Source organism: Sparus aurata, chromosome 2 (genome assembly GCF_900880675.1).
Source record: "Sparus aurata chromosome 2, fSpaAur1.1, whole genome shotgun sequence".
NCBI lineage: Eukaryota > Metazoa > Chordata > Actinopteri > Spariformes > Sparidae > Sparus > Sparus aurata.
In genome coordinates, this window is record NC_044188.1 from 30925927 (window position 1) to 30947986 (window position 22060).

General features: G+C 41.8%; 1 protein-coding gene across 3 annotated transcripts; it reads left to right on the top strand.

Annotated features, from left to right (window-relative positions):
* Positions 1-10024: 10024 nt before the first annotated feature.
* atf5b (activating transcription factor 5b) lies at positions 10025-14583 on the top strand. Of its 3 annotated transcripts, none has more exons than XM_030406360.1 (4): positions 10025-10251; positions 10863-11165; positions 11438-12626; positions 13249-14583. In XM_030406360.1, exons 2-4 carry the CDS (start codon positions 10946-10948, stop codon positions 13433-13435), a joined length of 1596 nt encoding a protein of 531 aa, XP_030262220.1. In that variant the 5' UTR covers positions 10025-10251; positions 10863-10945; the 3' UTR covers positions 13436-14583. The 3 variants fall into 3 exon arrangements, with proteins under 3 accessions (XP_030262220.1, XP_030262221.1, XP_030262222.1); XM_030406361.1 differs by having other exon boundaries at positions 10026-10251; positions 10863-11084; XM_030406362.1 differs by lacking the exon at positions 10025-10251 and having other exon boundaries at positions 11109-11231.
* Positions 14584-22060: the final 7477 nt, after the last annotated feature.

The window sequence follows — 22060 nt, forward strand, 5'->3', positions numbered from 1 at the left end:
CTCTGGGTGTAAACTCATCTTGCTCTGCTTGATTTCTCCATGTGTGATCCTGCTACCGCGCTCAAGTGGAGTTAAAATGCTGAGATTAAATACATTTCTGCTCCAGAATCAGTATTCCCCCAATGAGGCAGAGCTGTGTGTAGAAATCATGCCATCGAGCCGTCACGTGTTTGTGTCCTCGTCCAGGCCCATCAGGCGGACGGCCTGTCTCAGTCGATAAACCTCCTCACCTGTCCACATTTATTTGTCTCATTTAATACACACTATAAGAAAGTGTGTGTGTGTGTGTGTTTATGTTCCTCTTCATTCACTCATATGTCTACAGTAGGTCTGGGAGTTTTTTTGAAGGTCAGTGATGATATATTTGATCTTCTTAAGATTTCTTTTGGCACTTTGGCACTTTTATTTTGACAGTGTCCACAAGAAACACAGGATGAGAGAGAGAGAGAGGAGGGTACAACATGGATCAAACCACCAGATAATAATTCAATTCAATAAAAGAAAATAAGTCCCAGATTCAGCTCTCCCTTCACTCCTAGTGAGATGTTTTTGTTGAATTTAATTGACAACAAATTAAAATATTATCGTAGACTCCAGTGTATCCCTGATCTGCTCCCCCATCATCTCTAACACAATTATGTAAATATCATAGTTGAATTATATCTGATATTAGCAAAATGATAAGCAGCTCCCGGTGTCTGCGCTCCTCTTTTTAACCCACTGGAGACAGTATGTTCCCGTCTGAATCGAGGGTCAGATGCTGTGCAGACTGCAAAGCCTTTAGAAGAAAATTTGAGATTTCGGGCCGTACAAATAAAACTGACTGGATGTGACTTTCTTGTCATAAAACGGTACGTAGTTACATCCACATGTAACAGATCGTATGTCTTTGAGCTGTCTGTGAGCAGCTGAATCATTTTTCTACCTCCTTAGAGTGCTTTATTTGGAGAGAGATAGAACAATGAGGATTTCATGAGAAAAAGCAAAGATTCTGAAAATAAGTCCAAAGAATGCACATTCATTTTTTGTATCAACACAATCCTTTTTTCCTCTCACAGTCCTTGTGAGGACCAGGACCTCAGGCTGAACACCTCTGTAATGGACTAACAGCGAATTAACAGTACAATGGTTAAACATATTGAGTATCACTGCTGCTGTGGTTAGGACCCTTTCTCCAGGAATTTTATTTGAATTTTAAAATGTGTTGTGGAAAAGCTTGTGTTGATTTATTGTGTTTCACTTCCGGCCTGCTCTGATCTCAGGCTCAGTCGACATGAAGCCATTTCACTGTAGCGACACAAAAAAAGAGAGAAAACCTGTAAGACGAGGGTGCTTGTTGATGAAACATCTGAACATTTTAATTGACTATTTAAAAAGCAAAAAAATAAATGATGACCTTTTATTTGTTGTGTGGTATTTTTTTTGCATTTTGTCGATTTTCATGTGCGTGTATGCAGGGTTATGTGTGTGTGTGTATGGTTACTTAAAAAAATGTATTAGAACACAGTTACCAAAGTCCTGCTAGAATGTAGTCAGTAACCTGATCTAAGTATCATCATGTTAAAGTCATGTAAGTCTGATTTTTCATTACATTTGGATTACCTCAATGACAAACATATGCAACAAAACGAAAAGAGAAATAATGATCAAGATGACTTTTATTTCCTCTTAATACACACTAGTGTGTTTGCTTTCACTCAGACCAGAGTGATGGTTACAGACCAGTACATCATTCTTTTTTTCCCCTCTCCTCTTTTTTTTATTTACAAAATACATCTGTAAATTACTTACTGTGAATCTTGTTTTAAATGTGGCTGTAACTGAATACAGTAATGCCGTTTAAAAAAACAATCCTAATTAGGTAACATATTTTGCATTCCTGCGTGTATGTTTCAGGTGGTGTAATTTTTTGCTGATCGTAAAATCTACAAATCTGTGAAATAAGTCAGAATGTTTCATCATCTAAAGGATGTTCATGGCCGAAGTGATGGGTTAATTCATTCATGTTTATTCATGCTGCTGTAGTCATTTGAATTCGTAAGCAGAAACAACGCAACATTAATTAAATTTGCACTTGCTAGAAAACAAATATAGAATTTTACCGTCTATCTGACATTGTGTTTTGTCTCCTAACAAGCACTTAGAGAACCAGATACAATCACAGTGATGAAAGCAGCCGTGTGCATCAGGGGGGTTGTCGACATTTGATATTCTTCCGTGCTCCCTGTGCTCCATTATTATCATCCCCATCTCAGGGTCTAACATGTTCATTTAGAGTTCATGTTTAAAGCAAATTAATTAATTTGCATGTGTGCAGTATATGTGTGTGTGTGTGTGTGTGTTTGTGTGTGTGTGTGAAGCAGCCGCTCTGCAGGATTGTTGTATGAACGCTGTAATTACGGCTGGTTTTGACGTTCCCTCGGTGCTCGGCTCCCTATCGCAGAGATGAGAGGAGAAAGTGACACCCTCCCTCACATGTTCTCCTCAGGGAACACTTATCAAAACAATACGCCAGCCGTCATTCAAACGCAGCCCTGCATACTTTGCCACTTTGAAGTCCCCCCATCCTGTTGTTTTTTTAATCCCCCTCGCCTTTTCTCTCGACGTAATCCCACTGTAACTGCGGGGATTCTTCACAATTCACGCCATTTGTTCAGACAAATACAACACTTCATCAACAAATAACAATATGCTGGGACCAACTATTGAATAGGAGGGCGAAATCTAAATGGGTTCAAGTGCTGGCACGGCCATGCATCTCTGCCTCTGTGTTGCCAATCCCTGTAAAAAGTTAATGTAAGCAGGATTCACAGGGAGCTGCTGGTGATGAAATTATGGTGTAACTGATACCAATGTGCCATAGTAGAGGAGTGCATGGCCGCCTGTGTCTTTGAAGGAGGCTCTTCCCATCCCACGATGCACTGCTGGAGAGGGCTCCTGTATGGTTGTACAGTACAAACGGACAGATGGAGGGCAATACTGCACAAAAAGCAGGCAATCGTTTTGCCGCAATACAGAAAAAGCCTGCAAGTTAAGGAATTCATTGTGGATTCACTATTGCACACAACCCTGAAATCTGTGGACTCCACTGTAAATATATACATACAGTACGGGAGGTAGTATCGTGCCAAGGTCACTGAGATTTTTAAGTTTTTCACATACAATTATATTTATAATTATTTATAAATATTTGACTTGTTTTTAATCTGAGCCACAAATAAAAAAGAGATATTTGTACTCAACTGTTGTATAATTTTAAATGTGTTTGAGTTGATGATTTTGATTTACTTCTGACACAATTACTCTGAAAGTTTTGAGCTGGACATTGTGAAGAAAACACTCAAACGCAGGAGGAAGCAGTGTTGTTGATACACTCACCACTGGTCTCAATAAGGGATTTGTTAGAGGTTACATTTAAAATTCTTGCAGGGGCATTGCGCGTATCACCACAACTTTTTTTTCCTGATCTCCGCGACCTGCGATGATTACAAATTCATGCGCGACTAAAGAGGTGCATCATGCATAATAAAAAAAATAAAAGTGCACTGTCTGCAAAAAATAGCAAGACGAACACTGTAAACAATGGGGGTGTAAGAGCTGTGAGGGGGAGGCCGCGACACCCACGGCTACAGGGATGCCAAAAAACATGTTTTCAAGAGGGGTGAGCCAGTGTTGCCTATTACTATAGCAACAGGAAGACCTGGCTGCTTCAATCAGCTTTTGGTTTGTCGGGGAGGCAGAGGATAGGCAGAGGAGCTCCAGCCAGGCAGCCGTGCAGAGCCGTCCTGGTTTTACTAATGAGGGCAGCGGGACACGCCGGGTGTCAAGCAGCCTGTCCGACCTCCACACATCCTGGCTGTCACCGCGCCACACAGGCAGCATGGAGGTCAGCTAAAAACACCAACAGAGTGACAGGCTGGGGAGTGAGACGTTTGATACACCTGATTACTGCAGCACAGACTCTTTATCACTTTACAGGTGGGATTTAAAAGTGAGGTAGAGCTTACAGAGGGATCATCACACACACGCACACACACACACACACACACACACACGCACGCACGCACGCATGCACGCACGCACGCACGCACACACACACACACACACACACACACGCACACACACAAACAAACACTCACACAGGTTTTATTTTGTTTAAACTGCTGTCACCAGGGAGTGACGGGCTTTATTACCCCTGTGTGTAAACTGCGCTACATCATCTGTCCCACAGTTGCATTCAGGGACATCACCAGTCGCCCTGGAGGCTGGCAGGTCTGACGCCAGTCCAGTGGAGGACAGACTCTGTTTGTTGTGTGAGCTGGTGAAACTGAGAATGAGGTTCATAATTTGGTCTACGGGGGCGTGATGTGTGTACTTCTTACTAGAATGTCCTCCATTTAGGCTGATTTGATTACAGAAAACTTGACCTGTGCATCAGGAAGGAAACTTTGTAAAAGAAGGAATACATAGGAAAACAATCAAGGAATAACGCAACCTGCCCTTTTGTATTGAAATGAATTGTAATGAAATATCGCCTGCTGCCACGGCACTTTGGTGTCTTGTAAAAACCACGCGGGCTGGGCACAAAAATAAAAGAAATCTAAATCATATCACGTCTTTCTGTTTTACTCTGCCTGTGACTGAGCAGCTGGAGGTGACAGTCGGGTACATTTGGAAGATTTTTTAAAAACTTCCACCTCTTGTGTGTGATTAACTTTCATGTCTATACATCATTTATTTATTTGCGGTTGTTGCAGCTGTAGTAGATTGTTTTCCTGTGCTTCATTAAACCTCATGATTAAATGAAGTCTGTTAAATATTAAACCATGTTGCTGGAGAAGAGATTAGATTAATAACAGCACCAGAGTGGCAGCTGGCTCTGAAGTGTGTGTGTGTGTGTGTGACTTAGTCCACATACAATTACATGTAGCTATAATAGTGCATGCGTGTGTACACACACACACACACACACACACACACACACACACACACTATAAGTCATTCTCATTATTTTTTGGGCATCTCTTTACTAGTCATCCTTTATAAACTGTAAAAAACATGTAATAATTGTCTCTTCATGTTGGACACAGACAGGCTCAGAAAGAAACACCTCTTAAAAAGTCCTCAACGTTTGCACTTTAAGGGAATTTAATGGGCAGATCATATGTGGTCAGGCTAGATAATTATGGTATGGATATGTAATATATACAGATATTTCAGTATATGCTGATCATATCTATTATCTACTGAACACTGACAGGTTCTGGTTGCAGTCTTTGTTAAGCCTCAGTGTGTAAAATGTTTGCCACCACAATCAGCAGCAGCCAGTTTCAGCTGCAGCTGCTGATGGAGAGCACAGTGTTCTCTCTCATCTGTTAGGGAACAGGTCTTGGTGCGAGCTATTTTTCAGATAATATTTCAAAAATTGATAGGGGCAGAACTGTCCCTTTCATTTCAGTGCTGGGACATTCTCAGTCCCCAGTGTAAAAGACACTCTAACACATGGGGTCTCTAACACATGATATTTTAGGCATAGTTGTAAGCATTTTTTTTTTAAATTACAGCAGCTTGAATATTTAGATCTTTATGTTTTATTTACACAGCAACCTTTACTTGTGAAAGTTATAGATGTTGGCAAATATACTTACACTACATATCTACTAATAACTACAGTATAATGTGTATGAACCATTTATTACGTTTATATACCTCTTACTATTTGATGAATGAGGTTTTTGTGAAGTGTATCTTAGAATTAATATGATTATTATTATGATCATTATATTTAACTTATTTATATATCCCACCGACTTTACAAATGATTTCATAGTACTGAAATAAAATAGATGCCAGTGATGGTGACAGTTTACACACACAATGCCTATTTATAAATCAAACAATTGTAATAAATGGTTTATAAGACATTTTATTGTGAACAGTAAAATAACTATTTACTAAAGTTGAATTATTAATAATGATGGTTATATAAAGTATTGATACATATTCAATTTTGAATAGCTGTGTGTGTGTGTGTGTGTGTGTGTGTGTGTGTGTGTGTGTGTGTGTGTGTGTGTGTGTGTGTGTGTGTGAGAAAGCCAGAATGCAGCTGCTGCTGAAACAATGATTCATTATTTCTGTTCAGCACATGTATTGAAATAAAAGCTGGAAGAAGTTTGAGTGGTGGAGCTGCTGGTGGTGTGTTCGACCTGTACATACATGTCTGATGAAACAATCAAGTAGCAGCCTCTGGATACAAATATCAAATATCACTGTGCTACATTACAAATGTAACCTTTTTTGTTTTGCAGCCATGAGCAGGTATCACGACTGAAGGAGAGCTGGACGACTGTGACTCACTGAACCAAAGGAAGTGAAGTGACCTGCTCTAAATCTACATATCGACCTGACATGGTTTCTGTCCAACATATGACTTTTCTGTATAGGCTCTCCTCTCTGGGATTTAAGGGTTGATATTATATACAGGTTCTGTAATTGTTTCACCTGGTATGTTAATATCTTTGCCTCCTATTAGCCTATTGGCTGTTGTCACCATAGATGGGCCCACATGGTGTTGTTTGGAGCCCTGATGAAGACCTAATGATTGAAACATGTTGGCTGACGACTGGCCTTTTAATGATTCGACCACTTAAAAGCTTTTTAACATTTATTTTTTCATTCGATACAGGTTTAAGGGGGGTTAGGGTTTTTTCCTTTTCAAATTGAGGGTCAAAGCACAGAGGATGGTGTTCACCATACAGATTAAAGCCTATGGAGGCAACATTATTTGTGATTTTGGGTTATAAAAATGTTTATTTTTGGAGTGCCTGGATTGCGTCTGGCTTTTGTAGGCTGCAACATTTTGCGAAGCTGTAACAGGCTACTTTTTCTTCACTGTTGAACGTCAAACAATGTTTGGAACCTCTAAATATTTGAGTTGTTTACACTTTTCATGTCATTTTGCAGATTAAAATAAATCATTTATAAAGTGAGTCTGTGGCTGTGCGACCCCTTCCTGTGTGCAGTTACATTCGGTATCGGTATCCTTCTTTGTATCAGAAAAACACATCCCTGTGAGGACGGGTCAGTGCACAGAGGGGATCAACTCATGGGCACTATTCAAGTATAACTTAAATCTTATCTAAACTATCTATCTTTAATGCAATATGTGTCAGATAAAGGAAAAAAGCTGTGTCACATATAATAATAATAATAATGATAATAATAATAATAATGATCATTACTGACCATAAATGTGTACATTTGTCTTCATCGGCTTCACAGGCTGCTTAAAAACACATAGTAGGTGTGTTGTTTATCAATAATGAATAACACAATATGCACAGTACAGACAGGAACATGAACATGGTTCCAGTGTGAATGATATTTATGAAGTTAAATTATATATTTACATGTGTAGCTGTTTCTGTAATTGTAATTCTGAACGGTCTGCTCTGGTTCTCAGCACCGTGCTGCACAGACTCGTGTGTGTACTCATATAAAAACGATTCAGAACTTTCAGCACGACTCGTGAAAGCAGTCCCTAACACGTTCTTACTTTAAAATCTTATTTATTTATTTATTTATTTATTTATTTATGTTGTTTGTTTCGGACATGTCAATTCATAAGCATCACATTTCATCATTGTTCAAATAATACAATACACATGGCCGAAAGGGAAAAGCGGGAGAAGCCAAAGCTTATCAAGTCCCGCCCCCATTACCCACAGGATAAAATCTTCATTCTGATCTTTTCTTGTCTTTTGCAAATTACTTTTTTTTCTTTTCTTCTCTTTTTTTCTTTTGTTATGACCTTTGACAAAACATATTACAGCAGTAGCATATAGAGCTGAATTCAAGCTCTAGACAGTACATACAGATTACATGTGTGTCTGCACATGTGTCCATATTAGTCCATCACTTATGAATCCAGCTTCCTGATCAGACACAAGTGCTGCAGCCCTTTTTAGAAACATTTCTATTCTGTGTTGGCTGTTAAACTTCAAGTGTAAACATAAAATCACAAAAGGTCTGGAAGCCCTAAATGGACATAGGCGCAATTATCTTTTCAGTCATTCATTTCTAGTCTCCGTATCACAAGTTCATAATTAATGTTGAGATAACAAAGATTGTTTTCTGGTGATGACAGATTCATTTATCTAGTAATCCTGAGAAATGTGTTATCCTGAGATCACAACATAGATTAACCCATTATCATGAGAAAACAAAAGGTCCTTCCCTCTCATTACTTACAGCCTGATGTTTATTAAATCAGCAGTGGCAGTCAGCATGCAGACATGGCGTCTTGACAGGTGTAGCTGCTGATTTCAGCTGTGTACCCATTAACGATCACTGCATCAGCCTGTGCTTCAAATCTTATATATATGTGTATCGTGTGTGTGGCTCATTTTCTCCCCCTCTGCCAACAGGAAGTTGTAGCCTGCTGGACACAAACACTTGTGCTTTGTTGGTCACTGTACGTCAGACTGGTGTTTCATCTGCCCTGACTCGACACAGAGCGGATGATCTTTAGGTGTTTTTAGCTGCTTACACTGTGATGATATCTGTCACAGACTTACAGACATGGCAGACCAAACACTCAGCCAGCTACTCCTCATGAATAAAGTCTGTGTGGAAACAAACACGCATTAATACAAGCCAAAGACACGTTCAGGTGGTTTTCTTTGAAACTTGAGCACCCAGCTCATAGAGCAGTGTTTGTGCCTGTGTGTGTGTGTGTGTGTGTGTGTGTGTGAGGCTCCACAACCTTATCAAGGGTTTTCTTCATGATAAATGCTCTCGTCATTTTGGAAGAAACATGTGTTATTCCTAGATAATGACATACATAACTCCCCATCTCAGGAAACCGGAGGAAATAATATGTTTGACCTATGACCTTTAAGGGCTTCTGTACCCCAGCGTATAAACTGGTGTAGTCAAATAATCAGTTTATCCTCAACTATCCACACAGTCAGATCTATATCCATATTTCTTTATAAAACCCACTTTAATTTTGCCAAAAATGTTTTTAAAATATCGTCAACAACAAATAACTGAGTAAGTACAAATGGCTTGTACATGGAGCCGCAGATGAAGTGCTCAAATGACAGTATAAAGTTTGATCAAAGGACTTCAAGTGGGTTTAGCTTTCTAGACTTGAATACTTCTGAAGTAAATTCACATAGAGTGACACATAAACTAGTATAAAAGGGAGCACACATGAACTCAACACATGTCCATCTGTCGGTGGAGTGAAGCGGCTGTCTGGGTCAGTGTGATGGAGGTGGCCGGAGGTCTTCACGGTAAACCTCCCCACGCTGCTGCTAATGCGTGATGAGCGGCAATCAGTGTGAGAGTGACGGCAGGCCAATAGAAATAAGAAAGTTCCCCCAGATAAACCAATGGTGTGGCCACATTGTTACAGCGCTCAGCGAATCCCCTGCGGATCTGATGCAACAGGACTGCAACTAAAGTTACACCTTCGAACTGCAACACCGTGTCCTTCCGCCGCGGCGCTACGGAAACTAGTCCCGGCTGAACCGTCTGCCCAGTTCTCCCCAGAAGTGACTTTAGAGTTTTAATAACGGCTTTTTCCCCTTATTCTTTAACTACATAATGTCTGGACTGTTCGGTAAGGCAGTGTTTTTCCTTTCACTGACTTTCTACCGGCAGGCTGCTCGTTGAAACATGGATTTCAGTACTTTCTACAGCACCGAATAAAGAAAACAGACTAAAAAGTTCGTTCGTATGTTATTTATCATTTCCAAGATTGATCCCAAAAAGATTGAAAATACTTTAAAATGACTGAATAATAAAAATGAGCAAACTCGAATCAAACACAGGAGAAAACAACGTTTAAAGGTGCAGTAAGCGAGAAGAGGAGAGGTTAGTGTGTGTGTGTGTGTGTGTGTTTCTGTGCGCGCGTGTTTGCGTGTGTTTGCGTGTGTGTGTGTGGTCTCTGGATAATGGGAAAGTCCCCAGGTTGATGACGTAAGGGCCGGCTGAACTCTGTAAACCGCGGATGAATCTCGTCTAGTGTGATCCGGTCCGGGCATCAGGAGTTGGAGAAGTAGCGGATTTAAAAACTTTGTGTCTGCATGTCTGTCGGTGGAAATCTCGCTTGATGAAGAGTCCCTGGGTTGTAAAAGGGAAAATATGGCTTTTTAAAATCTCTTGACTGTCTGCTGCTCCACATAAAGCTCCGCGTGCTTTGCCGCTGCAACGCACTTTCCAAGACTACTCAGAAACTATGGGGTGAGTACCAGAGCCGTGCAGCGCCGGGCTAACTTGGGACAGCGGTGTCTTGTTTTAGTTTAGCCGCTGTTTAACACCGTGAGTGTCTGCCTGCACCCTCGGCTTATTTTAGACACTATCATCCTGTTAAAGGAACCCGTCACAGTCACTTTTACATGTCGTCAAATGAGTGAATTTATTTATTTTAACTAATTTTACTTATTACACTGTCAAGTCACTTTATGTATTGTGTACAACAAAGTCTTGTGATTATATTTTATAGGTTTTTTTTGTTGTTTAGTTATTTTTCCCCATCATTTATTGTTTGTCAAGGTATGTGAGCTTACAGTTGTGCTGCACCTCATTGCTGGATAATTACACTGTGGTGTCATTAATCAATAACTAGCTTCACAGCATGAGGTGACAGGTGAATGGGAAAGTGGTGGGTTGGGTTAATTGGAGCTCAATAAAGCTTTAAAGTAAATTTACTACTTTAAAAAAAAAAAACAACATTTTTTTTTTTTTTTTTAGTTATTTGGGGGATTATTAGTGCTTCAATAAATCGAATATTTGATTTTAAAGCTTAATTAAAGATTGTCAAATTTTCTTTTTCTTTGTCGTTGGTCCCACAGGTCTTCAGGTGTTTTCACAGCTCTTTCATCCACCCAGCGTACGGTTTGTGCTTTTGAACAATTTAATCGAAGCAGACGACACAATGGCGGCATCGATCCTTCGCAGGAAAATTCCTCCCATTTCCACGGGCGAGCTCTGCGCTCCCCCTCTCCGACAGGCTAGCCGCAGCCAATCACGGCCCAGGTCGGGGGCGGAGCCAGCGGAGAGGCAGCACTTAATTGGTGAGTTTTGCCAAGACGCTTTTTTATTTTTCCACATCCCGAGGTCGGAGCCGCAGTGCAGCACGGGGCTAATGTCGTACAGTGAGTACAGCTAAGTGGATATTTATCGAATGCAGACGATGCTGTTCAATCATTTTCAGATGATCGGTTAGTTGTTCACTTGGATTTGTCGGATGTTTTGCTTGATTTTTAACTACCTTTTTTTTTTTTTACATTTATTCTCTCTACCTTGCGTGATTTAAGAATTTTTTCCTGAATTTGTAGATTTTATGTCAGTTATTCTACACAAGCTGCTGAATGAAAAAAATGGATTGCTTTACTGATTCTATGATTCTTATTTTGAATTTTTATAGGTGATGGTCACTCAGATTGGATGACGGAAAAAGTTGATTTGTCTTCATTTGTGTCGACGACCGAGTCTTCTCCCAGCTCATCCCTTCCGCCCTCGCCGTTAGAACAAGATGTCAAGGTGCCCTCGGATCTGGAGGTCATGACCTCTCTACTGCAGGAGGAGCTGGCTCAGCTGGAGGACTACTTCCGCTCCGAGTCCACATCCACGACAAACAAGTGTGAGAAATCCTCAAAATGTGACAAGGGTGCTCAAGCCATGGGCTCCCAGTCTTATTATCAGTTACCCTATGGCTCATATGGGACCAGCCAATCAGAAACCAGCCCTGTGGTTGTTACCTTGGCAACAGGGGAACTGGACCTGGCCAGCTTCTGTGGCGGACCCATCGGCAGAACCAAAATTGCTCGCCCCGCTCCGTACAACTACCATCACCGCTACCACCACAACAACGGGCGAAGAATCATCAGCGAGGCGGTGAAAGTCGGGGAGGAAGTTGGACTTGATACGTGGGGCTCCAGGGGAAGTTACTCAGGAAGCACAGAGCTGTCTGTGAACCACTACTCCACACTGAAGACAGTGAGCAAGAACAGCCTCGGCAGCGTCAAGAAGGTGAGAGAATGTGCTTTATCGTTGAAGGAAGAGGAAAGTTATTGTTTTTCAGAAGGAATGTTTTGCAGCGAAGAGATTGCTCGAGGTTTTTGTCTCGGTGGCTCGTACGACAGCCACCACAAGCGAGAGGGACAGTTGATGCACAACGTGAAGGTCAATGTAAGTTACGACAGCGCGGGGCTCGAGGTCTTGCACTGCAGCAAAGATGGAGGACTTTCTGGGAGTATTCCCCAAGAGACAATGGTGGCCGGTGACGGCTACTTCCACCAGTCCATGGCCAGCACAGAGCCTTACCATAGCTTTATAGGTGACCTAGATCAGCCGTCACAAGCACAGGCTGTAGAGCCCCAACATGGCCACTACCTCTATCCAGAATGCCTTGCAGACCAAAGCTATGAATGTCTGTCCAGAGGGGAGGGCGAGGGAGCGCTGCTGGGCGCCCCCATCCACCGCCCCACCCAGAGGCTAAAGGATGAGCCATGCTCTGTGAAGCCAGCCCTGGTGATGGCCGGCGCGCCCCTGGAGTCCGGCAGTGGAGAGAGGAAGCAGAAGAAGAGAGACCAGAACAAAACTGCTGCTCACAGGTAAACACCTGACTCATTTCAGTTCTTTTCCTGCTCTCTCCTCCCGCTCTACTCTTACTCTGTTTTTCCTAAAATGTGCCTGAACCTCCCAGAAAAAGTCTTAAAATGGGTGTTTTAGTCATGCATGATGGTTAAAATGAAAAGAAAATTACAATCACAGCTAAGTAAGGTTATTTCTGCAGCGGATCACCACTGATCATATTCTTGTTTTTATTTTAGCTTATTACTGAGGTGACGATACTGAAATACTTTACAGCGTTAACATAGCAGTCATGCACAAGTCAGCCAGCCCAGTGCTTTAAATGTCCTGCAGAGTGTAGGAGGAATATGGAAAGTCCCTCTCTGCCTGCCAAATCCAGCCCCACCTAATCAGTTCTATAAGTGTGGTTTGTCTGTGTGGGAGTAAAAAATGGGACAGAAAAGTCTTTAAAATGTTGTGAAAAAGAAGAAATTGATGAGTGATGATTTGTGCGGGAGGTGTAATAACCAGCGCATCATGAAACTCTCAGGGGAGGGATGTCCCAGTGCACCTCAGAGGTCACGCTCACTCGACTCATTAATAAAGATGCAAGGTAGCAAAAAAAACCTGTCAACCAACAGAAGGCATTCTCTCCCTCGGCAGGTACAGGCTGCGTAAGAGGGCGGAGCTGGACTCTCTGGAGGAGGAGCTGCACGGCCTCGAGGGGCAGAACCGGGAGCTTCGTGACAAGGCGGAGTCGGTGGAGCGAGAAATCCAATACGTCAAAGATTTACTGATCGAGGTCTACAAGGCTCGCAGTCAGCGGCTCAAACAGGATGGCAGTGCCTAAAAAAGAAGAAATACGCCCACGCTGACCTCACGTCCGAACCTCCCAACCAGCACCACCAAGAGAAAAATCAAGTCAAGAGCACCAACTGGTTTTTGTCTCACTAAAAATGAAAATGGTAGTTGCATGATTTTGGTAGTTCTTTTCTAAAAAAACAAACAAAACATAGAACTGTTCCAAGAGGATGGCCGAACAAAAACACAACCTTTCCTAAAAAAAAAAAAAAAAAAGAAAGAAAAGGAGAAGTGTGACTAAACTATAACAAGCCTTAGCGAGGTGGCTTCTAGAGGAGATGCTGAACTTGTCCGTGACCACTGTGATCCGAACTGCACTCACAGCCTTGTGATGACTGAGTCTGCGCTTGCAATGATTGATCGTTTACAAAATGCTCTGAATTAGTAGTAGTGATTGAATTTGCTTGTGGTTTTTGTGACACACATCGGCAGCATCGAGGCAGATCATACGAAATATATATTTTATTTTATATTTTTTGATTTTTACTCAATAATGTTCATTTATCATTTGCTTAAAAACAATCGACTGAATAAAGGGATTGCTGGAAAAAGTGTGTAACATGCTCTACAAATATTCATTATCAGAAAACATTTAGAGAATTTGTATTGCTAAAAATGTTGAGTATTTACACTTCTTTACCCCACTGAAATACCCAATGCATGTTTGATTTTGGAAAAAAAAGCATGTGCGAGTGTTATTTGAAGGCAATATTCTGTTACCTGCATGGCTTTGAGATTCTCCACCGCGTCAATTTAACTGAGTTGACTTTATTCTTCTCATCAGCTGGCGACTTTTCTCTGAGTTCTGTTTTCCCCCCCTGCCAGTGTGATTCATGCTCAGGTTTTTGTTTTTTTTTCTGCTCTGAGAAACAGAAACGTTCACTGGCTTCTTTCCTTTTTTCTCTCCCTCTCTCTCTCTTCTCTCTCTCGGCTGTATTTTGCGAACAAACAATCACCTGTTGACGCAACAATAAATCGTTGTTGGGTAACGGTACGACTTCATGGGAATTTTGTTTTCAATTGATCAATTTGATGTATCTGAAATTCAGGTCCTTTTAATAATCGATGTCAATGTCAGGAAAAATTATACATCAGGTAAATTACAGCCAAATAAAACCAGTGATGTAGTATCATTGATCTCTGCCTTTTGGACTTGTTATTCCACTGCATGCTGGTCATTATGCGCTCGTCCCCGCAGCCAGTTCAACGCCTTGCCACAGACGCCCAAGATCTGCACCCAGATCAGCACCCGGAGTGGAAGAGGAGGGTGGGATTAAGAGATACAGAGAGATGCAGAACAAACCCCACTGACTCCGCCCCTCCCACCACACTCCTGCCCTGCCCTGCCCATGACTGCTGCTCCCTGCCCGCTCGCTCTCTCTCTCTCTCTGTCTCTCTCTCTCTCTGTCTCTCTCTCTCTCTCTCTCTCTCTCTCTCTCTCTCTCTCTCTCTCTCTCTGTCTCTCTCTCTCTCTGTCTCTCTCTCTGTCTCTCTGTCTCTCTCTCTGTCTCTCTGTCTCTCTCTCTCTCTGTCTCTCTGTCTCTCTCTCTGTCTCTCTGTCTCTCTCTCTCTCTCTCTCTGTCTCTCTCTCTCTCTCTCTCTCTCTCTCTGTCTCTCTCTCTCTCTCCTCTCTCTCTGTCTCTCTCTCTCTCTCTCTCTCTTCTTTTTTGGGCTGCAATGCAGTCGAGAGTCCGAGTGATTTCCCATGATTCACCGCTGGACGGCAGCACATCAAGGCACGGCTTTGATTGACACCTGAGCATTGCGCAACAAAAAACCAAAAAAGCAACACTCAGGCCGTTTCCTCCTCTTCGGGTTTGAGGAGCCGGGCCGAGTCCGAAGCGTCCACACAACGAGGACGCACGTTCAGAGGAACACTGAGAGCCACCTCATGTGTTCCTGCCCCGCGGCCCGGAGTCATATCAAGCCCCGGCAGTCAACAGACAACACGAGCCGCCTATCTCATCCCCCAGCTCGTGGAGGGCGCGTGCGCCTGAGTCTGTGCGCGTGCGTGTGTGAAATCTCTTGGTATCTCTCCTAGCAGTCGTAAGGCCTTTCAAGTGCATGAGGCAATATCACACAATCCTTGCAGGAAGAGGAGAGAGATGCAAGTGAACTATCAGAATAAGAGAGTGGAGGGTTGACAGAGAATGCCGTTAAACGTATTGATTCGGTCTCTCTTCTCTCTGTTTGTTGTTTGTTGCACACAGACTGTAACGCCGTGTAACATTTATGATCTGATTTATTTTTTATTTTTTTGCAGCGTGTTTAATAAAGTTTTTCACTATAACACGCATTTCCCCCCCCTAACACTTTCAAGTCAGATAAGAAACTCATCGGTTCATTTTCTCCGTGTAAATAATATAATAATATGAATATGATAAGAAACCATAATAATAAGATGGGAGAGATAGAAAACTAAGCAAATAATTACTAATGCCATACAAAAAACAACAACTCTGAGGTATTTAACAAATGAACCGACACCAAACCATATGTGGTGTGTCAGTTGATTATTTTTATGTTACGATCACACAAACTTTGGCACCAAGCCAACTAAATGATAATTAATTACAACAATAATGATAATAACAAACCTAATTTCGACACAGTTACTGAGTGTTTGGCAGAATGGAATAAAACACGCAGCAAAATCAAACAAGCCGAAAGAAATCATAAAAGCAAACAGGTATCACAAATAGATGGACGAAGATGAATACGTGAAATACATAGTTCATATCATAATTACATATATCAAGTGTAATCTAAGGATAAAGGTGTGTGTGAGAAGAAGAAGAAGAAGAAGAAGAGGAAGAAGAAAGCATAGAAAGGTATTTAAATTTACCATAATACCATTTTCATCCATTCAACCTTAAAGACACTCTTAAAGATCTCCTTTACGGTGTAGCCCAGTGCACAACTATAATGTGCAGAAAATGTTACATGATGTCACAGAGAGAGAGCCTTTTAAACACACAGAGAACTTCATCCATCTTACAATCTTCCAGCAGGATTTACTGTGTGTGTGTGTGTGTGTGTGTGTGTGTGTGTCTCTGTCTCCACCAGGTGTCTCTCCAAGCTCAGAGAACAGAGCACACTGGAGCTGTTCCAGGCTGTTTTTCTAAAACGTGGCCTCTGCAGGTTCCCTGGAACCGAACAATACAGTGTGAATACACTACAGTCCAATCCAGACCCTGTGCACGACATACACAGTTCGCTCTCTAATGGGGATCAAATGATGACCCTTAAGATAAGATGAACATTCTAAGTGATTGTTGAAAGCGTTTCACCTCTCATCTGAAAGCCTTCCTCTGTTCTCCGGAGCCGAGAGGGGAAAGGCCTTCAAGAAACTGAGATAAGTCCAGTTACCAGCCATTAAACGTATTATTACCGTGACCTGGATGACTGAAAACCTCCAGCAGCACAAGAGAAACGTGTCCCACATAGGGCCATCAAAGTGTCACCGCGGGAAAAACAAGTACAAGAACCTGTTTGCGTAAATTAAAGAGCAGAACTGCAGCGGTGGAGAAGGAAGTATGCAGCTCCTTACACAGCCTGACACCAGCGGGCCAGAGCGTATGGGTCTTTGTTACTGATCACACATTAATGTGTAACATGCATGATATAAAATGTATTTTACAGGCCTGCCACGTGTTTGGTGTGAAACCTAAATCATCAGAGCAACTAGTCACTATAGTTAAATAAGAATCAATAAATACTAAATAATATGTTATTTAACAAATGAATGGGGGGCAGTTTTAGATTTTAATAGCATGTACAAGTACCAAATTACAATACCTGAGGAGATGTATTTACTTACATTCCACCACTGTCGATTAATTTATATTAATTGTGAGCATCTATGATATACAATATAAAGCATCAAATAAATAAATACAAATAAAAAGTTAAATTTATTCAGCCGCAAATTATATGGACATCAAATCTAATGAGCATCAGGTGTAATGAGCCTCATGAACATAATATAGGTATATAATTAACAAACCACAAACATTCAGGAATGAGGTGGAGGTATATTTGTGCTCAGCATTTGTGGTGTGAAATATTGTTTGTGCACACAGTAAAGGTATGTGTGTGTCTCAAAATGCAAGATGTGCAGATGGTGAACGGCAACACCACTTCGACTGATATTCCCATAATGAAAATGGAGTTTGTTGGGTGACTTCACCTGTCTTACCTTTTGTGTTCTGCCAAACACCTGACATGTCATCTCATGTCACTGTTCACCAGCACTTAAACAAATGTGCATGTTTTCTTCTATCGTGTCTCTGTCCTCATGACTGAGTGTGGACAAATGGGTAGAAATGATGTCACTGTAATAGAACCAGGTCTCCAAGATGATGATTCACAGTTTGATGTTTAAAAGTTCACAGACTTTTAAGAACCAATACAAACATATATGATGCTACTCTGTTATTTTCTTTTTAAGGCTTACATGCTGATGTTCAGTCAGTGTATGAATGTGTTTGTCACACCAATAAAAAATGAGCAACACTTTTGCCCACGTTTATTACAGTCCTGGGAGGAGAACAGGGCACATCACATCACTAAGTGTCTTGTAAGGAACCGTTTCAATGCCTCACAGTGTGGAGGCGTTCAGAAACCAACCAGGTATGAAATGAATCCACCTCATACAGTGTGCTGTGTGCGAAACTACATGAGGGTAACAGGTGAGACACAATGTGTCAGATTTCATAGTAAATGTGGCAATCAGGATGTTAACGGTTGTGTCAGACTGTGCAGTGTGATACTGGCTAGTCATCACTGCCTGGAATGATGTTTTCTTAACCCCAACAGAGTGCTTTTTGTGCCGGAACCTAACCAGAAACCATAACCATAAGCACAGTGCTGTCACAACAGAACACAGAAAAGATTCAACCTCAAAAACGTGAAGCTGCAACATATCCAACATTTGCAGGAACATTGTCAACATTTATAGATTTGATTTATAAACATCTGCCTGAATGTATTGTAATTATTTGAGGCTACTTTTTTATGACTTTATTAGCTGGGACAGCTTTAAGTATGACAGGACATGGAGATGAGAGAGGAGGGGGGATGACATGCAGTGAAGGGCCACAGGTTGGACTCCAGGGCTGCTGCAGTGAGGACACAGCCTCTGTACTCTGCCCCGCTAACGTAACATAGCTTTAAGTTGTTCACTGATGTGCAGCTGTGCTCAGTGATGTGATGATGATGAGTTGTGCACTGACATGCTAAAGGGGTGAACTGAACATAACCTTTTTTGCCATTAATAGGTCAAAGTGATAATACAGGTGACTGACATCAACATCGTTATGTGTCTGTGCAGCGGGGAAAGCCCAGCAGCTGTATGATTCATTGAGCTCATTAAGGAATTTAGCTGATGGTTTTGTTGAGAGAAGAATCTCAATGAAGTAACATTAGAAACTTCATTTCACACAGACAACAAACACTCGATGAGTGAGTAACATGATGAAAAGATGAACCTTCAACACACACGCAACAACACACAACACAGTTTTGCTGTAAATATATAAACAAGAAGCTAATTTGCTGTTCTGGATGACAGGAATGATGCAACACATGCACAGATGAATGTAAACGGAGCCGTAACCTTGAGACACTCCTTCAGTTGAGGAAGAAGAGAGAAAACAAAGCCTCAGTCTTGACCCTGGAAACAGCAGTTGGTAACATACATTTGTCTCAAGGTCAACTTTTGTCCACAACTTGTTGTCATACTGCCCAACTGTGAGCAGCTCCGCAATTTCTTTTGTGCATTGCATTGTGGTCCACTGTGTTCATCGCTAGTCGTCTCAAGTAAAGATTTCCTGGGTCTGGGCAGTTTTCCAGTGTGAATGCAGACAGCAAATCTGCATAGAGTAGCTGTAGTGGTAGAGAACTGGGGCACAGCACCAGCTAATGGACAATAAAGTAGCTTCCCAGTCAACAGTGAAGATATGGAATCAGCAGGAACAAACTATGGATTGACATGCTCAGTATGTATTGATATTCCTGTGAGTGGTCATGTAGACGGACTGGCGAAACAAACAGGAGGTAAGACGAAAGCAACACAGGATCATATTAGAGCCAGTGGGGGAGGACGATGTGGGAGAGGGAATGTGATGCAAGAAGGGGAGAAAGGGGGAGGGGGGGTGGAGGGACCACAGTGAGACTCCAGTGATGTGGGGAGCAGAGGATGAGCTGGAGCTCAGTGCTGCAGAATGGCCTGCAGCTCTGTTGGAGGCTGTGTGTACACCAGCAAGGAGGGTTTAAATTCATTATGAGCAGATATATGCAGCCAGTGGAGGAGGCGCAGTATGTATGAGGGTGGGGGCTGGGGTTAAAGACGCTGGCTGAGTTGTGGGGGTGGAGATGCCGAAGAACAGACAAGTGATGCAACTCTAATTTCTGTCAGTAGTTTAACCTTTCGTCACACAATAATTGGTTCTTAAAATATATTTTCAAAATCATTTTAATGTAAGAGTGATTTATAACAGGGTGGATGGTGTCTCAGCCACTACACCCAGCTATCACTTGTGTCTGCACTATGCCACTCTATTGAGGGGGGCAGGATCCCAGTGGTTAACACTTTAAAGGCAGTACTGGATTATTTCTTTTTCACATGCTGCCTTTTAAAATGGCTTTATTTTGCATACTTTTGTTGTATATATTTCTTTTGTACATTGTTGGCATTCTGTGGCAAAAGGGAGAAAAAGCCACACCCATATCACTGATGTCATAGCAGGTATTAGTCCTCGCCTGCGTAAACATCTCTGGCTGGGGCTTTTTTCCATTTCATCTAATTACTGGGTGAGTTTATTACTGCGGCCCCGCGGCCTGTATGACAGGTCGAGTTAACTGCGATGCATTGGAAGCACAGCATGAACAAGGTTGGTAAAGATAATAGAACAACATCAAATGTTCTATGAAAGAGGACACATTCTCACTATATTTTGATTTGAAAGTCTTTGTGTATCACCTTGTATTCATAAAATGTGGGGATTTGAGTATCAATTCTACTTTGTACATACTTATTTCTATCTTATGTTGTAATACATGTAGCACAAGTTCTCCTTCCATAACAACAGTTCCAGCAGCTCTCAGCAAACTGAAGTATGGAACCAGTCTGATGACCTCAAAACTTTTTTTGCCCCTAAGCTGAACATTCTTCGTGCCCCACCTCCTGTTTTTGTCTGATTTTGAATGCACAGGCAGACATGCAAACTTCTTCTGCTTCATTGATGAATTCGGTGAAGTGGGTTTTGTGCACCATTTCCTCAATTGTTGGCTCATGTCATGCAATCTATTCCCCATCTCTCATTTTATTTTGCAGTGGTTACTATCATAAAGTTGTCAGACACCCGTGGAGGATGAGCTATCTATAAAGGTTGTTAAGTGGTGTATAGGCTTGATCTCAGATAACACAGTCACGTAACATCTGGCAAATCATCTTGTTATGTAATATAATGTTATTTGCTGAGAAAGATAATTTCAGTGCACCCTTCCAAGAAAACGCTGTTTTCCATAAAACATTGGCAAGAAACAAACTTCTCCTCGCAGCTGCTGTCACTACTCATCTACCCAGCAAGCCCTGACACATCTGGGTGATACTTCAGAGACACACGAGAGAGTCCAACAGCTGGAGGAATGTACTCTTCCCCTGCTCTAATGTCTGTTGTTCAGGCTAAAGAGTGGACTCAGAGTGATCAACCGTTGACCCTGGTGACGTATTTATTGCCCGTTTGATGAACACTGAATTGGTTCTCTATAAGGAGTGCTCACGCTGTTTCAATTTGTACATCGACCTTTTTAGTTATGTTCATCAGTTACAGTACTTGTTGTGGTTGAGAAGTGCTTAATGCCATTAGTTTGAACTCTTCTGTGCTTTTAGTTCCCATCAACTATGGATCCTGCCAGCTCATAATGGAGAAACAAGTAAGTGCAGCAATAGTTAATTATATGGTAATGAACTGTTTAGCATCAGTGTAGCAGCACGGTGGCTCAACACTGCCGCTGTCCTGCATTCCATTCCCAGTTGGGACAGGGCCATTCTCTGTTCCCCCAGTGCCTGTGTTGGATCCTCTGAGCGCCTCAGTCTCCCCCACTGTCATTACATGTCAGTTGGATTATATTCCTCCAGTCTGTGCCCCTGAACAGGGCACTGGTCATAGAACTGGAGTTGGTTCTTGGGCGTTGCATGGTGGCTGCCATCAGGGATTGACAAGTTTCATTACGTTCTATGTTTTTTTTACAGATGAATACAGCTGCTCTGCACTACGGGTTAGTCAACAATAGGTTCAGTGTTTAATGAAGTTTCAGCAATCTAAAGACAACCTGTGCAGACTGTTTTAAAAGGACATAGTGTTTATCAGTACCATTAATTCATCATTTACTCCAAAAACATAAACTGAAGGGGATATACATTATACCATTCGACTGTATCTTGTATTATCTGAGTTAGGATTTTGTTTTCCATGTACTTGTGTAACAATATAAAAAAGCTTATGTAACGCTTGGGAAACCCCCCCAACATTTTCCTGTGGATTATTACAGCTATTTTTCAGAGATTGGCACCTTCAGGTCCAGCTTAAAAAAAAGCTCAAGCGACTTG

Coding starts and splice junctions, on each gene's coding strand:
- atf5b (XM_030406360.1), top strand. CDS start 10,946: ATGGCGGCATCGATCCTTCGCAGGAAAATTCCTCCCATTTCCACGGGC. Junction 11,166..11,437: donor CACGGGGCTAATGTCGTACA/GTGAGTACAGCT, acceptor GAATTTTTATAG/GTGATGGTCACTCAGATTGG. Junction 12,627..13,248: donor AACAAAACTGCTGCTCACAG/GTAAACACCTGA, acceptor CTCCCTCGGCAG/GTACAGGCTGCGTAAGAGGG.